The 16849-nt window shown below is 45.0% G+C and overlaps 1 protein-coding gene across 3 annotated transcripts in view; it reads right to left on the bottom strand.

The window, feature by feature from the left end:
* slc22a23a (solute carrier family 22 member 23a) overlaps window positions 1–16849 on the bottom strand; it is a 38598-nt gene extending 21749 nt beyond the window's left edge. Inside the window, exons 1-3 of one of the 3 annotated variants that reach the window (XM_035519727.2) lie at window positions 15755–16849; window positions 2410–2513; window positions 2092–2246 (exon numbers count right to left, since the gene is read on the bottom strand). In XM_035519727.2, the coding sequence (XP_035375620.1) occupies window positions 2092–2246; window positions 2410–2513; window positions 15755–16183 (688 nt within the window). In that variant the 5' untranslated portion in view covers window positions 16184–16849. Of the gene's footprint in view, window positions 1–2091; window positions 2247–2409; window positions 2514–15575; window positions 15720–15754 lie in introns of those variants that run through there. The other 2 variants (XM_035519728.2, XM_081694522.1) reach the window with 2 other exon arrangements.

Genomic DNA, 16849 nt, shown 5'->3' with positions numbered 1-16849 from the left:
GTCACAAAAAAACATTTCACTGTGAGTTATACCATGTATGACTATGTACGTGACAAATAAACCGAACTTAAAACTTGAAAATTGAAACACTCACTAATGTCCTACAGCATAAACAATGAGAAACATGGAGCACAATGTTCACGCACAACTGTCTGACAGATCACTAGATAATTACTACCACTGTATGACATCACAGTATCAAACCCTAACCCTAACACTAACACTAACCCTAACCACTGTATGACACCACAGTATCGAACCCTAACCCTAACATTAACACTAACCACTGTATGACACCACAGTATCGAACCCTAACACTAACCCTAACCACTGTATGACACCACAGTATCGAACCCTAAACCTAACCATAACATAACACAACATAACCATAACAGTTAACATTCTACAGTAACTGTACGTTACCACTAAATGGTGAATACTTTATGCCATTATGGAGCTGTAGCAGCATAAATTGTACAATATTTTATGGTTCGGTAAGATATTTTATGGTTCTATATTGTCATGTGATGGTTAAAGGTACTGCATTTTACTGTAGGTTACCTGCCAATATATGATTCTCTATGATACAGTATGATGCTATATCATTCTGTGTATGTTACTGTACGATGTCTATGAATGTATGTATGATGTCTACAGATGAAAATACTGTATAGTATTACACTGCACTGTACAGTACTGTGTTAATGTATAGCAGGATATAGTAGATACTGTACAGACACATTTGCTGTATGTATGTACAGTAAGATATTCAAGCAGGGGACCCTGATTCAATTTTTGACACAATGTCAATGTTTGACACAATTAAATCGATGGCGATTTAACTGAACTGTGACCTGATGATGAGATGGTAATTCCGTCCCAGTAGGATGACCTGTCTCCCCTAAGCAGATGCTACTGGTGCTCAGATGCTGCTGGCCCAGCTGATGGTGGTGCTGGAGGCAGATTTGCTGTGGAGGGTATCAGAGCGACGGAGCCCTGCACATCTCTGTCTCTCTGGAGCCACACCCAGGCAATTATCGGCAAGGCCATTACCACGGCAACAGCCTTCTGAAGAGGATTAGACCTCGTCAGTAAAACCCTGGGCCCTTGATGAAGGTCACCACTGATGTAGTGGACTCTGGGAGAGCGGATAGCATCCGGAGACTACCAGCGCGCGCACGCGCACATACAAGCACAAACAAGTACTCACATGCGCACACAAATACATGCACAGCCTCTCCTGATTGCAAACCACAGAGATTCTATTCCATCTCAAAGAAATAAGTTTCTGATGCTCTAGCTGAAACTACTTTAGTGTGGTCATACTGACTGAAGAGTAGTACTGATAAGGTCAGAAAGAGTACTGTAGTGACATGACACAGCATGTCTCAATAAAACACAACTGTTCATACACACAAACCTTCCCACATCATAACAGTGACAGATATAGAAGTTAATAACTGTCGGCTGAGTATGGTATTTTTAAACGCGTTTGACCATGGGTAGTTAATAGAGTAACAGAGGCAACCCGTCAAGAGACAAATCAACAGACTATTCGTATCAGAGTTTAACGGCCTTGACTTCATCACGGTCCAGAGGGAGGGTGGTCCCAGCATCGGCATGGACAGTGCCCTGACCTTTCACCTGAGCAGCCATGCTGACCGGTCGGTGGTGTTTGGAGAACCCCTCTCTTTTTGCCCAGAGCCCTGCTGCTGTGTAAACACAACGCTCTGACCCTCTTCTTTTCCAAAACACTCACATGCACACATATGTACACACACATGCGCAGATACTCGTGCACACAAATACATATACAAACAGAAAGAGAGAGAGCGAGCTCTCTCACCCTCATTCCTCATTCCAAAAGAGCACACACGTGAAGCACAGAGTCAACGGAGAGCCGTGAGCCAACAGCCAAAGTCGCATGCTATGCACCAGCACTGAACCCCACAGAGCCCCCACTAAGCCTCTGAACTACTCTCAGCTAGCAGAACACTGACAGGGTTGCAAGATCCAAATACTAGTGATGGAGTGTTCCGGCGTGCCTGCGTGTAGCAACACTGTGGAACCAGGGCCATGTAGGGCACTCACTCAGCACGTAGAGCGAGAGGGTGATTCCAGCCAGACAGAAGCCTTCAAAAAATCGCAGGGTGCTGAACATGGTGACATCCACGGAGAAGGCGACTGTCATCCCGAACACCAGCGTGAAGAACACAGAGATGATCAGGACAGGATGGCGCCCAAACCTGCAATGAGATTCCAGACACAATTAAACTCAAACACTGCTTAGGCTGGAAGTGGTAACAGGACTACATTTCCCACAAGCCCCCTGTTTTGGCTACCCAATGAGCCTACAGTTTGTGTAATGTCTTCCCCCACGTTTGTTAAGACATACTGGGGCACACTCACCAGTCTGCCAGGGCCCCCAGCACCAGGTATCCAAAGATGGACCCCACCAGCAGGGAGAACTTGGCAATGTGAACTTTCCACGCTGAATCGCACACCAGGTTCCACTGTGAACAGACAGTGAGCGCAGTCAGTTTGGCAGCCCTAGCAAAAACACCTGAAACTCGACGGATGTCGCTCAACACCAACAGCCCTTTAAACATGAACAAGTGCACGACAAGTGCTCCAGAGTCTGCTTGCTTGCAGGTAACAGGTTGCAGGTTGAGAGTAAAGCTGGATATCTGTGGAACAATGTGTGCAAAGCAAACATTTACATTTAATAGAAAAGCGAAAAAAAAAGAACACTCCAAGAATACTTCATACTTGTCTTCCTGTCTACTAGAGACTATGGAAGGGGTTATTGTACCATTTAGAGCTGTTTGACCTGCCATAGGACACATAGAATAGACAATCAGACGGAGCAGGAGACATGTAGCTAATGTTGCCGTTCATTTTTGTCATACCACATGATACTGTGTACAGGCTCTACTGCCACTTGAGTAATAACAAGCTCTTTCTTGCCCACTTCAGTTAAGCCAACAAGGCCTGCAGGTGTATTGATTCATCGGGCTCCAATAACAGCTGTCGTCATGGAGGCACTAAACTCGATGTGAACCCTCTCTTACACAGCATGCTCCTTATAACACAGAGGGGATCGTGCATCCAATATGAGCTCAGACTTTAGCCAGGACTGATAACAGAGTGTGGAGGATGCTATAGTTGGGGGTCACATCACTTGGGCTTCCGAGAGTGGGCCCCGGAGCTGTCTGATTTGTTCATTATCGCAGCATTGGTCTTTGCTGTGTTTGCATCACAGTAGGCTGCAATACACAATCAGTAAAAAAGATAAATAATCCTGAAAATGTCTGATATGTGCCAAGATGTTCCAGATGAATGTTTTGTGCATTTATTTTGTGAAAGATGTTCTCTTGAAACATGTCTAATAAAGGTTCACTACTTTAACATTTTGTCAGGCATATTGCTTTTGTAGTATTTATCACTACAATATGATATTCCCATCCATCTCGCAGCAGGGTCAGATGGACGAGGCCAGACATAACATCTTATATCACAACACATCAATTTTTCGATTTACAAACATGCTGAACTGTCTGGGTTTTCAGTCCACCAAACAAAAGATATGAAGAAAAATGCCTCTCACGGGGGAAAAGGGAATATTGACATATGAAATATATCAGGCCAACTGTAGCTCACAGACGTTTCCAAATGAAATCGTGCTGCCGGGATTAACAGGGCGTTTAAAAACTGTCACAGCCTTCCCAAGTTCAAAGCCACAGAACGATTGCGAAACACCGGCTGCAAAGGCGCACGTGGGGAGCGCAAGGACAGCAGCCAGCCGGCACGAGCAGCTGCGAAGACACCAGCGCGAGCGCAGTCTCTGCGCAAGCCCACTGGGGAGAGCTGCGCGAGCACTACTGCGCCGTCACCAAGCTGCGCTTTCTGTTAAAAGCACGCTTTTAACAAGAAAATGTTTCTTCTGTTCACCAAAGAGAAACAGCCCATATCTTGTCAGGCCACAACTTTGGCCCCTTTCTCCTGAACAATAAGTCTTATTTAAGCTTTGAGGAGAAAATGTAAATGATGTCATTTAAATACAATCAACTGCTAATCTCATCTGTTCACTGACAACTGAACTCCAACCCTAACCTTATCCGGAGTCAACAGGATACTACGCATTTTGTTGAAAAATTCCAGCCAGTGTCTAGTGACACAGCTTTAGACGTCTTAAATAAAACTTTCTAAGCAGCAGGTCAGAGGTGCAGCAGGGTGGAAAGCCGCGGATTAGCAATAAAGCTAGCATCAGTGTTAGCCTTGAACTTGAACTTGTCTGGGCTAGTGTGGACCTGGGAAAACCCACACCAAACGCATATGGGCTGTGGGTAACGGAACCCTCACTGGGCCCAAACAACCATTCAATCATTTGAGTGGGCTGTGACATCAAGCTTGAACCCGGGCAAGTGTGTGTGTGTGTGTGTGTGTGTGTGATATGGAGTTGAATTTAGTATCACTTCCTGTGTTGAGTCAGAGCTACCCAAGACTGCACAGCTTCCAACACACTCACATACACTAGGTCACATGTCCTGTTTCTGCTACTCAGAAGCTCTCTGTATCAAAGTCACCTGGCAACATGAAAAACAAACAAGTGGGTGTGGAGTCCTGGCCTGCAGACTGATCACATGGAGGTAAAACCAGTTTTGTTGGAGTGAGAGAGTCCTGCCATTCCCAGCTCGCTCTCACTCTAACGAGCTCTGCGCCTCGGCTCAGCCCCTCCCCTAAGGATAGCATTAGCGCTGTGCTACAGTACAGCGAATATGGCACATAAAAAATTTAATTCAGCTTGTTTTCACTGAGTGAAATAACCTTGGCTCAAATCACACACACTCCTTCCTGAGCTGCCACAACACACACACACACACACACACACACACACACACACACACACACACACACACACACACACACAGAGAACACTTATTGAGCATTGATTCATATTTATAATGATTTACCTTTTCCATTTTAGTCATTTGATTGGACTTAAATATTTGCCTGCTAGGTTGTTTTTAGTCCCACCTAAAATTAGATATAACAATTCAGAAGACAAAAACAAGAACAGCTTAATAAACCAACTGTAAAAAATCAAAACAACCCTAACCCTAACCCACACATTACTGTGTAATAGTTACCACATGATACCATCATAAAACATCCATAGTTGTGGAGATACGCAGAAGAACACAGTAAGATTCTGCAGGTGCTGAGTCTGTTTCTGATTCTGTTAAGGAATCTCTGTGCTATAAAAAGCAGCAGTGGAAATAGCAGAATTTGTCCGTTGATAATTTACTTTCAGTCTCTGAAAAGAGCAGAGAAAGCAGATTTTATGATCACAGAAACAGCTTCTTTCAGCAGTTCCCTGCTACTCTACAGGCTCTCCAGTGCTCCGAAGCTTGCCGTAGGAGCCATTTAACCCCACTTATTCACACACTCGTAGATGAATTGACTTTTTCATTCAACTGCTTTGTGTTACGGAGTTAACAGTGAACAGATTGTCTGCAGCAGCAGGAGAAGGTGAGGCAGCCGTGAGCGCTCAACGAAGAACCATGAGCACTTTTGATCTGACTGGGTCTTCTCCCTACACTCAGACCTGAACGTGTGTGTGTGTGTGTGAGTGAGAGTGTGTGTGAGTGTGTGTGTGTGTGTGTGTGTGTGTGTGAGTGAGTGAAGGAATGGTGGAAGCAGTTGAGACAGCTAGGCTGCCGCATAGTTACTGCCTAGCAACAGCAGAGCACACCAACGAGCCTTTTGTCTCCCACAAAGCTCGCGAGTGTTCAGAGGCATCCGGGCAGAGAGACGATAATGAGACACGGATAAGAGAAAGGCAGAGGGAAAGAACAAATGAGTGCAGAGGTGAAGGAAGAGATGATCAGGAGAAACGAGAGACATACACAGACCCCTGAACCTGCAGCGTGTAACTCTGTGCGCCGCGATTGTACCTCTCTGTTATTATGCAAAAAAGTTTACATTAAAAAAAAACTCAGTAAAAAAGGGTTAAAGAATGAAATAGAGCAGCGAGAATGAAAGCAGTGAAAATGAGAGAGAAAGAGGGAGAGAGAGAGAGAGGAGAGAGAGGGAGGAGAGAGAGGGAGGGAGGGAGGGAGAGAGAGAGGAGAGAGAGGGAGGGAGAGGGAGAGAGAGAGAGGGAGGGAGAGAGAGAGAGAGAGAGAGAGAAGATGGGGAGAGAGGGAGAGAGAGAGAGAGAGGGAGGGAGAGAGAGGGGGGAGAGAGGAGAGAGAGAGAGAGAGGAGCCTTTGTGCTTGCATTGAAGCGTCCGTGTGTCACGGGACAAAATGTTCTTTCTCCTCTGTCACACATAGTTACTGCGGTTAGTGGTCACCGAATGCCCCCTGTGCCACACACACACACACACACTCAAACAAATCATGGCCATTGGCTTCTACCATTAGCTTCTGACCTGTGTGGTTCTAGACTCGGTGTAGTGATACAGTCCTCCTCTTCCTCTGCTCTGATAAGCACTCACAGTAACCTGCTGAAGGTCACATAGCCAGTCCTACGGCCTCATCTCACCCAGTTCCCAGTCTGTTCCATTAAATCCCTTTTGTTACGGAGTCAGTCAGCATGATGCAGTGGTCATGCTAGTCTAACAGCTGGGTAAATACATTGTGTGTATGAGTGTATGTGTATGGGTGCGGGTGTGGGTCTGTGTGTGTGTGTGTATCTCCATTTTTGTGTCCATCCCTGTCTGAACAGTCTTTCAGATTATATGGGTTTATAGTTTTTGTTCACATGGCATTTTGTATCAGTTGCTATGATTAGAGGGGTGAACTGAAAGGGATATGACAGGAGTGAGCTCAGAGTGATCCTAAAGTGAGCTCAAGTGAACTCTGAGTGATCCTGGAAGGACCTTAGAGTGAGCCACTCTTCCACATTCCCTTCACTGGGGGGTGGTTGTGTGTGTGTGTGTGTGTGTGTGAGAGAGAGAGAGAGAGAGAGAGAGAGAGAGAGAGAGAGAGTGATACTCTTGCATTAGCTCAACTCATCTCCCTGTTGCTAAGAAACACAGGCAATTATAAGTGTATATTTGGTTAGATAGTAGTACTAGAGTAGAGTGTAATATAGCAGTGTGTTGTATGGTAATGTGTGGTACAGCTGTGTTGTATGGTAATGTGTGGTACAGCTGTGTGTTCTACAGTTATATGTGGTACAGCAGTGTTTGGTACAGTTGTGTGTTGTATGGTAATGTGTGTTACAGTTGTGTGTTGAACAGTTATATGTGGTACAGCAGTGTTTGGTACAGTTGTGTGTTGTATGGTAATGTGTGGTACAGTTGTGTGTTGTATGGTAATGTGTGGTACAGCTGTGTTGTATGGTAATGTTTGGTACAGTTGTGTGTTGTATGGTAATGTGTGGTACAGTTGTTGTTGTACAGTTATATGTGATACAGCAGTGTTTGTTACAGTTGTGTGTTGTATGGTAATGTGTGGTACAGCTGTGTTGTATGGTAATGTTTGTTACAGTTGTGTGTTATATGGTAATGTGTGGTACAGTTGTGTGTTGTATGGTAATGTGTGGTACAGTTGTGTGTTGAACAGTTATATGTGATACAGCAGTGTTTAGTACAGTTGTGTGTTGTATGGTAATGTGTGGTACAGTTGTGTGTTGTACGGTTATATGTGATACAGCAGTGTTTAGTACAGTTGTGTGTTGTATGGTAATGTGTGGTACAGCTGTGTTGTATGGTAATGTTTGTTACAGTTGTGTGTTATATGGTAATGTGTGGTACAGTTGTGTGTTGTATGGTAATGTGTGGTACAGTTGTGTGTTGTACGGTTATATGTGATACAGCAGTGTTTAGTACAGTTGTGTGTTGTATGGTAATGTGTGGTACAGTTGTGTGTTGTACGGTTATATGTGATACAGCAGTGTTTAGTACAGTTGTGTGTTGTATGGTAATGTGTGATACAGTTGTGTGTTGTACGGTTATATGTGATACAGCAGTGTTTAGTACAGTTGTGTGTTGTATGGTAATGTGTGGTACAGTTGTGTGTTGTACGGTTATACGTGATACAGCAGTGTTTAGTACAGTTGTGTGTTGTATGGTAATGTGTGATACAGTTGTGTGTTGTACGGTTATACGTGATACAGCAGTGTTTAGTACAGTTGTGTGTTGTATGGTAATGTGTGGTACAGTTGTGTGTTGTACGGTTATACGTGATACAGCAGTGTTTAGTACAGTTGTGTGTTGTATGGTAATGTGTGGTACAGTTGTGTGTTGTACGGTTATACGTGATACAGCAGTGTTTAGTACAGTTGTGTGTTATATGGTAATGTGTGGTACAGTTGTGTGTTGTACGGTTATACGTGATACAGCAGTGTTTAGTACAGTTGTGTGTTGTATGGTAATGTGTGGTACAGTTGTGTGTTGTACGGTTATATGTGATACAGCAGTGTTTAGTACAGTTGTGTGTTATATGGTAATGTGTGATACAGTTGTGTGTTGTACGGTTATATGTGATACAGCAGTGTTTAGTACAGTTGTGTGTTGTACGGTTATATGTGATACAGCAGTGTTTAGTACAGTTGTGTGTTGTATGGTAATGTGTGATACAGTTGTGTGTTGTACGGTTATATGTGATACAGCAGTGTTTAGTACAGTTGTGTGTTGTATGGTAATGTGTGGTACAGTTGTGTGTTGTACGGTTATATGTGATACAGCAGTGTTTAGTACAGTTGTGTGTTATATGGTAATGTGTGGTACAGTTGTGTGTTGTACGGTTATATGTGATACAGCAGTGTTTAGTACAGTTCTGTGTTGTATGGTAATGTGTGGTACAGTTGTGTGTTGTACGGTTATATGTGATACAGCAGTGTTTAGTACAGTTGTGTGTTGTATGGATATATGTGATACAGCAGTGTTGAGGTTACACTCGGATGTTTGGGGCGATGGTGCTCTTCTGTTTTGTTTTGGCTTTACGCGTCAGTAAAGGTGACAGTAACGTGAGGAACAAAGAGTAAACCAAAGAGGAAGGAAAGAGCCAGAGAACAAAGCCCACGGAAGAGCCACAGGGCACGACGGTAAAGAACAGGGCAGGAGGCGGCTGCTCAGAAGACAAATGGGTGAGAGTCACAGGACAGGTGTGGCTGATAAAATGGCTGGAATGTTTTACATTCCAATGTGAAGCCCTTTTTCAATACGTGGGAAAGGCTATATAAACGTTTATTATCTATATAAACGAAAAGTTTAGTATTGTTTCAGGGTTTGTTGAGAGCGAGCATGTATAGCCAACAAGCAGATCTTATTTCTTAAATGAAAGTAAATATATATATTACCATATCATCACATTCCAGCTTTCACTTATGTACTGTAAGTCTATCCAGTCCAAGTTTACATGATCTAACTGTTATCCCCCACTCCTACAATAAAGACTGCGCAATATGTTGAATATATCTACAAAGCATGAATGAATGAATGAATGAATGAATGAATGAATGAATGGCACTGTGACACTATGTAGCAGGCACCACACTAGTGATGCGCACCAGATATCACAATGTTGAGCCAGTACTGTGATACCACAACTCCAACAAACCTCCCTGTAGCCTGCACCCCTCTACACTAACAGTAAGTGAGTTTTTAAAAAACTGTTGCATATAGGGCTCAATTAAATAATAGCTATTGATAAATTAATGTAATGAATTGAATAGTCATTGAAAAAAATACAAACTGATAGTACCACTTCTCCCACCCACCCCCACGTGATGACATCATCCATCATGTATCTATGTAGACATGGTCATATGCCAGTTAGGTTGACGTTGCCCAACCCTACACCACACTTCACTGAGTGCGCCGAACCTTTTTACTGTTTTTTACCGAAGCAACGCAAACTAACTGCTCACACGTAGCCAACTCACAGTCAAGTGTCAAGAGGGGTCAAGAGGCGGGGCAGGGGGTAATGAACTCAGGTCAGGACTGACTACTTCCAATCATCATGCAGTGATCAGGTGAAGGTGGGATAAACATCAGAGACCTTCCATCTGCCCTACAGACGCTGAGCACACACACGCACCTCAGTTCAGCGTACATCACAGTTCAAGCTTTGTTAGTGTAATTCTTTGGTGGACAATGTAGACTTTATTACCATCATTCATAAACTGTCTTAAATGAAACTGGATCGGACCATCCATATGCGGGCCACGCTTCCTGTCGGAGAGGAAGCAATTTGTGGCTCACGGGCTCGCTGACTGCTTCTCTATCGAATTTCAGTGTTTGTTTAGCATTTGTCGGACCAAAGCAAACACAGGCATAACATACTGACCAGCCAACAATCAACACACACAACAATGCAGATGGTTTACAGACTGCAATTCTGTGCAGTTTTCTATTAGTGCGCACTTATCTGATGCCTATTATTTAGACAAAAATAATCAGGGAATATCAGATATGTATTAAATTACACAGAGCATATTTGCATACACAGTGCTGGTATTTGTGTCTGTGGTGTTACGTCATGAGATTGACCTCAATAAGCTTCAGAAATAGCTGCTTCATCTTGTTCTAACTCAGGTTCAAACATGTACGAGTCTTCCTCGCCTGTGTTTGCTTATGTAAATACTACAGAACTTGCGTTGGCAAAACATTAACCATCCCCAACGAAAGAGCTCTTTGAATTGTATTTTTTTCTTGTTTTGAGGAAATGAATGCTGACAAATCAGTGGGAATAAATCAGGATATTATCTGATTAGAATTTAGGGTGCCAAACAGTAATTAGTGGTGAAAAAACAGAAAGAATTCTTGAAACCACATATGTTGCTACAAAAACTCTTTGACAGATCTAGAAAATCAAATAGGTATCATTAAAACATGAAACCTGTTACTTTCTGCAGCTGTGAAAAAAATATTCCAGGCATTGGACTCTTGTATTACATGACAAAATATGGTGCTGAGTTTCAATTGTCAAGATCTTCTAGATGAAATTGTGACTGAGTAAGTATCACATTTCAGGTCCAAATCCTGCCAACACCCCAAATCCTGCAGGTTCTACAGGCTGTTATCAAGAACGCTGTCAGGTCTCTCTCACCCTCTTTTACCTTCTACTTCACCCTCTGACCATACGCTCCACCTTCTTCTCCACCCTCTGACCATACTCTCCACCTTCTACTCCACCCTCTGACCGCACGCAGCTCTCTCGCTGTCCCAGCTACTCAAACAAACCAGACTGAGCTTTCTCTTCATCCTCAGTGTTAATCAGGCCATTGTTTTTTCATTATAAGTGAAACTGATCACCTCAGCAGGTTGCTCAGGCTGCATAATGCCTTTTATAATACAATCTGCTGCATGAATAATCCACGAATAATCCAATTAAACAACATTTAACTCAGAACGATAGTCAACTAACTTTCAAAACAGCATGAACATTTTGGCTGAGACTGGGTTGTTTTTTGATTTTTGATTTGACCAAGAAAAATGCCTGAACATGACATGGAAGATAATCAAATGAAGCTTTATCTGAACCTTTCTGTACTCAGACACTGAACACAGAGACCAGCACAAACACAAGCGCTGAAACAGACCTAAAGCTGGACAGGCCAACAGAGACCACGGTGGAAAGCCACAACGTGGGTCTGATCTCATCACTACACCAGTTAATTTCACTCTGTGGGTCTGATCTCATCACTACACCAGTTAATTCCACTCGTTGGGTCTGATCTCATCACTACACCGGTTAAAACCACTCTGTGGGTCTGATCTCATCACTACACCAGTTAATTCCACTCTGTGGGTCTAATATCAACACACCAGTTAATTACACTCTGTGGGTCTGATCTTATCACAGCTACAGTTAATTCTTGTGTGATAAAGAGAGAATTTTGTTTGAAACCTAACCACGGTCCCTAATTAGCAGGAATTAATTCTTGTGTACTGCTCACCTTCCAGACCCAGCCTGGACTTCCCAGCACTGCCTAATGTGAGCATTCATTGATGCTGTGAACAATTTTCTCTGTGCTCATATTCATTAATGCCTGGCTCCTGCTAAATCAGGGCCTTTTGGGATATGGAGGCAATCAGAGCAGCTCTGCCTGGTTAGAGGGCTTCCTACCCTCACCTCAGGACACGTGGCAAGAGGAACCGCACAGGACACGGGCCCAAGGAAAGCGGCACACCCTCCACCTGCTCCAACTGTCTGTCCGCTCATTGGGTCCCAGCATCCTGGAGGATGCGTCCAGCAGCTGCGTGGTCCAGCCCACCTCCAGCAGCTGCGACTGTCCGTCAACTTCCACTTTCCCAGCCGACGCGACGTGCAAGGCAATGCATCGGGAGTGCGAACTGGAAACCATGGAAACAGAGGGCAGCTGAGCTGGGCTAAAGTATGTTTGCTCAGATGCTGCGGACACAAGCCAAACGTGTTCCTGTGTGGTGGAGCGTGCGTGCCCATGGAAGTGCTGGAGCTTTGGGGCTCCTTCCTGAAAGCTGTGCTGCACAAGAGATAAAGCCAACCAGGATGGAGCTCAACAAGGATGCAGGAAGCTGCATGCATCCTGCAAGCTCCTATACACTCTCATGCTAAGGCTCAATGTCAGAGCGGTCTGCCGAGACAGAGACAGGGAAGTTCAGGCTACGACCGGAGTCCAGGAGCAGGAGGAGCTGACATGGCATTTCAGATTGCAGCCTTGATCACTACATGTCACAGTAATTAAAATTGTTTAAAAAAATCAACAAAAGAACAACCATCTCTGGTGTCATTTTATCCTTTAGGAATGTGGGCTTTACATAACATTCCTTTGAAGTGTTTCTTATTAACTCTGATAAACACGGAAAGGTCTCTATTTCCCAAGGTGCTGATTAGGTTTCGCAGACACCAGATAAAAGAAAAGAGAGCGATCGACAGAGACCCCCCCTCTGCACCTCAGATCAGACATGGAGAGAGATAAGACGCTGGCCTGCTAAAGAGACATGGAGGGTACGCATGGTCCAGTAGAAAATTGGCCACTCCCACAGGGCTTAGCACATGGTCCAAGTTTACCTTTAGTAGGGGGTGACTGAACAGCTCAGCCAATCAGATCCCAGTACTTTTGTGTTATCATAATTAAAGATTTGATAAGGTCACATTCATTAAAGCAACAGAACAAAGGTCAAGAAAGTGAAACAGTAACATGAGAGTTAATTCTTCCACTGTAGATAATGTAAGAGCAAAACCTGCGGCTGTCCAATGACACATAGACTAACATTTTTCATTTCAGTTTCTGCGATGACTTCATTTTCAGTCTTCAAAGTCAGTATTCTGAGTTCAGCAATTTCATTGTGAATCACCTGCACTGAAAGGCAACAGCACTGCGCAGTTTCAGGTTTATCCTGCTCCGACATGCCTGCTCTAGGCCTGTAATTACCTCCTGAGCAGGGAAAGTATGATCCTTAAGACCCAAAGATCAAAAACCCTGCGGAAATAATCAGGGAAGACATAGGACCGCAGACCATTCCAGTGAGTGTTTCCTTGAATCAGACTAAGACAGTGTGCACTGATATCCACTAATCACAATCACTGCATTAAACTAACCACGTCTATCATTCCCCCATCACGGCTGAGTAGCTATCAGCTATCAGGGAGTTTCCCTAGACGCTGCCCTCTCTGGTCTCTAACGTTGTCCGATACGTCCGATTAAAGCCCTCGGCTCATTACGTCCTGCGAGCTGAGACAGCAGTGCGGGACTTCCCTGCATACAGGGAACTCCTTATTTAAGAAGCTTGTCTTCGTCATGGTCCGAGCTAGCGCATGTCTCCTCCTCCTCCTCCTCCTCCTCCACGTGTCTGTGTGTTACACCAGTAACGAAAACATCCACCTAACTGGGCTTTCTAAAAGATCTGGTCACTTATTTCTCCCTTGGTCTTTATTCCTTCTCTGTCCAGCATAGTGCAGTGAGGAGACACAGAGACGGTTCTCTCTCTGACACAGGAGCGGCCAAGCATCTAAATTAAGGCCCCACTTTGCGGCACAGTTCATTGGTACTAAAATGTTGCTAACTCATCACCCTGCGGTACACCCTGTTAGCACGCCCAGGCAGGTCCGGGAGACTGTGGCCCCAGTACTATTGATCACAACACGTTTAACTTGCCAACATCGTGGGAAGACCCATGCACACGCGCAAACACAGACCACACATGCACACATATGCACATAGGCACACACACACACCTACCCACCAACCCCTATACACATCAAAAACAAAACCAAAGGCAAACCCAGCAGTTCTGGGAGACACATGTGCAGACAGAGAATGTAAGTGCTGCTTAAATCAACAGCCTTGCAATGCTTTATAGCACTTTTATTAGCAGTCTCTAACAGGCCAACCGTATCATTACTTGACCCTGTTATGATGATGATGATGATGATGATGATGATGATGATGGTACAGCTGGAATTCCTGGCAGCTCCAGGACTGAACGCAGCAGAGTCAGACTCTTATGAGAAGTAGAAGGGCATTCTGTCACGCTGGCATACAGGCCGGTTTCACACACATTTTACGCACCTAAACGGTGAGCTACATAACGGTGCTTTCTTACACCGTTCAAACTTTGTACTTCAGATGACCCTGAGGCCTTCAGATTTTGTGCACCGAGTCACTGGGCTGCAACCGGCCAAAAACAGGAGCTTCTGTGACTGAGGTTGAGGACTCAGCACAGATCTGCTCATTTCTGTCTGTTACCTCCACCAACAGAACCTTTGATGGCTTGGCCGAACAGGACTTGTTCAGCTGATTTGCTAAGGAACACAATAACAGTTCAAAGCATTCATCTCGCAGTTAAAGAAGCCTTCTATAGCTCTACATAATGGCATGTAGAGGCCTGTATGCATGCTTGAAAAGAGACAGGTAAAAGAAATACAATTCTCTACCATTAAGACTAAGCAGCATAAAACACGCCCGTGTCCTTTACACTGTTCAGTTTAGAGTTAAAAAAAAGCTAACATGTCCTCGCGCTATAATCTCCGCTCCCCGCTGTCCTATTTGCACAAACGAGGAACAGAAAGTCAGCGCGAGGTTAATTATCAAGGCTTTACACGAGCACCGGTACTGAACATTCAGATAAGCACGAGACTGTTAAAACAGGCGGCCCTCGCTATCATCCTTCTCCAGACTCAGCGTTCCGCGTCGTTGGGTAATCGCCACATTCCCTCGCGCTCAACGCGAGCGCAGACCAATGGCATCCACCCCGCGATAGCTCGCGCCTCGTCAGCTGCTGCTGCGGATGACTCACGTTCTTCGCACTCAGCACTGCGAAGCTTTTTCTGCAGCTTCAATACAACGAATCTGTTTGTCCAAGGAACCCATTGTAGCTGAGACTTGCGTGTATTGTGTTGGCAATAAATGTTCTTAACGCTCAATTACCTCATCTACAAATGTTATTTATAACAAAGGGATTATTGTGGATTAACGAATTTAAGGCATTTTTAATCATATGTGGCGTTTATCATATGTAGCGTTTAATTGTTTACCGCGTGGATAAATGTTTCGTAAATGACTACAAAACGTATCTTTTGTTGGAAATGCTACATTGTTAGTTTTAAGCCGTATTGCTGGTTTTATGAATGCTGTACCCTTTTTGTGTTGTCCACAAAGGTGAGTCGCGTGCTCCCCTGCCTAGCCATGGCACAATGCGGAGTCCTTTTCACATCCGTATCGGATTTGCCCCAGACTTGGGTGATTATGAAAGGCATTACAGTACGTGCAAAGACGTTTATTTCGCGTGAAGACAAGAGTGCACGGCGACCCTTACCTTAGTGACAACATTCTGCACGAGCCCCGTTTGCAGTTCGTATTTCCACTGCGTGCACATACACCGCAAGGAAGCCGTGTCGTTGTGCATGCCATTGGTGGAAAAATAGGCGGCACGTGCGCTTTCGTTATTATTCGTAGCGTTAAATAACACGGAGGGCTCTGAGAAATCCGTGCTGTTTGTTGACGGCTGGACGCAGGTGTTGTTCGGCTGAGCCAGGAGGAAATTGTCAGAGAACTGGCTAAATCCAATGAACAACGCTGGGATCCATGTCAGGACGATCAGCTGCTTTTGGTATTTCCCGAACCCGCCGAGAAATGGTAAAACGCAGCCATCGATGCGCGAAAGCAAACTGGGCGACGCGGTTTCTGGGGTCACGAAGCCGTTCTCTGGCTGATGATCTTCGGTTTCCAGCTGAGACACGGCCATGGCCGTTCCACGTCCAGGAGAGCGCGTCGGTAGCCTCGCCGGTTCGCCAGTCCCGCAGTCCTCGCCACAATGCGTCAGAGCCTTTGCGCCCGAGATTGTTCACAGCCGTTTTTATATTAAAAGAAAGCCGATTGCACAGGGAGTGGTTTAAAGTATAATTAAGTGTTAACTCTTTTGCTCAAATATACCGGCTGCCTTAGCTCTCGTATACCTAGGGGGGAAAAACACCCTCACCACTACAACCAAAAGTGACTTTTACCGACACGACAGTGAAACGTGTCGGAAGGGAAGAGCGATACGCCAGCCTCTTTCTCCAGAGCCACAGGTAACACACCTGTCCAAACGTCCAGCTGAAGCAGTGGTCATAGTCCTTCAGTCCTTCGGAGAATGCAGACGCGCGTCATCCGGTTGGCACGCAGGTCCTTCACGCACTGTGGACTCATTTCGTTTTTGGTTCGCGCGGCCTCGCCGAGCGAGGGGTTCGAACAGGAGCACGGGCGCACTGGAAGGCGGAACCTCCGCCCTGCGCGCACTTGCGTGCATTGATTCAACACTGCGCGGTGCGGTACACAAGCGCCGACACGAGCGCCGACACGAGCGCCGTGCCTCGCAACAACAGTAGACCTCTTTGTGGATCGCAGCTGTTTGTCGACGTTTGTCAATCGG

This window comes from Electrophorus electricus, chromosome 13 (assembly GCF_041902795.1).
Source record: "Electrophorus electricus isolate QZ-2024a chromosome 13, ASM4190279v1, whole genome shotgun sequence".
Lineage (NCBI taxonomy): Eukaryota > Metazoa > Chordata > Actinopteri > Gymnotiformes > Gymnotidae > Electrophorus > Electrophorus electricus.
Note: the sequence above shows the minus strand (reverse complement) of the source record. Positions and strands in the feature narration are given on the sequence as shown.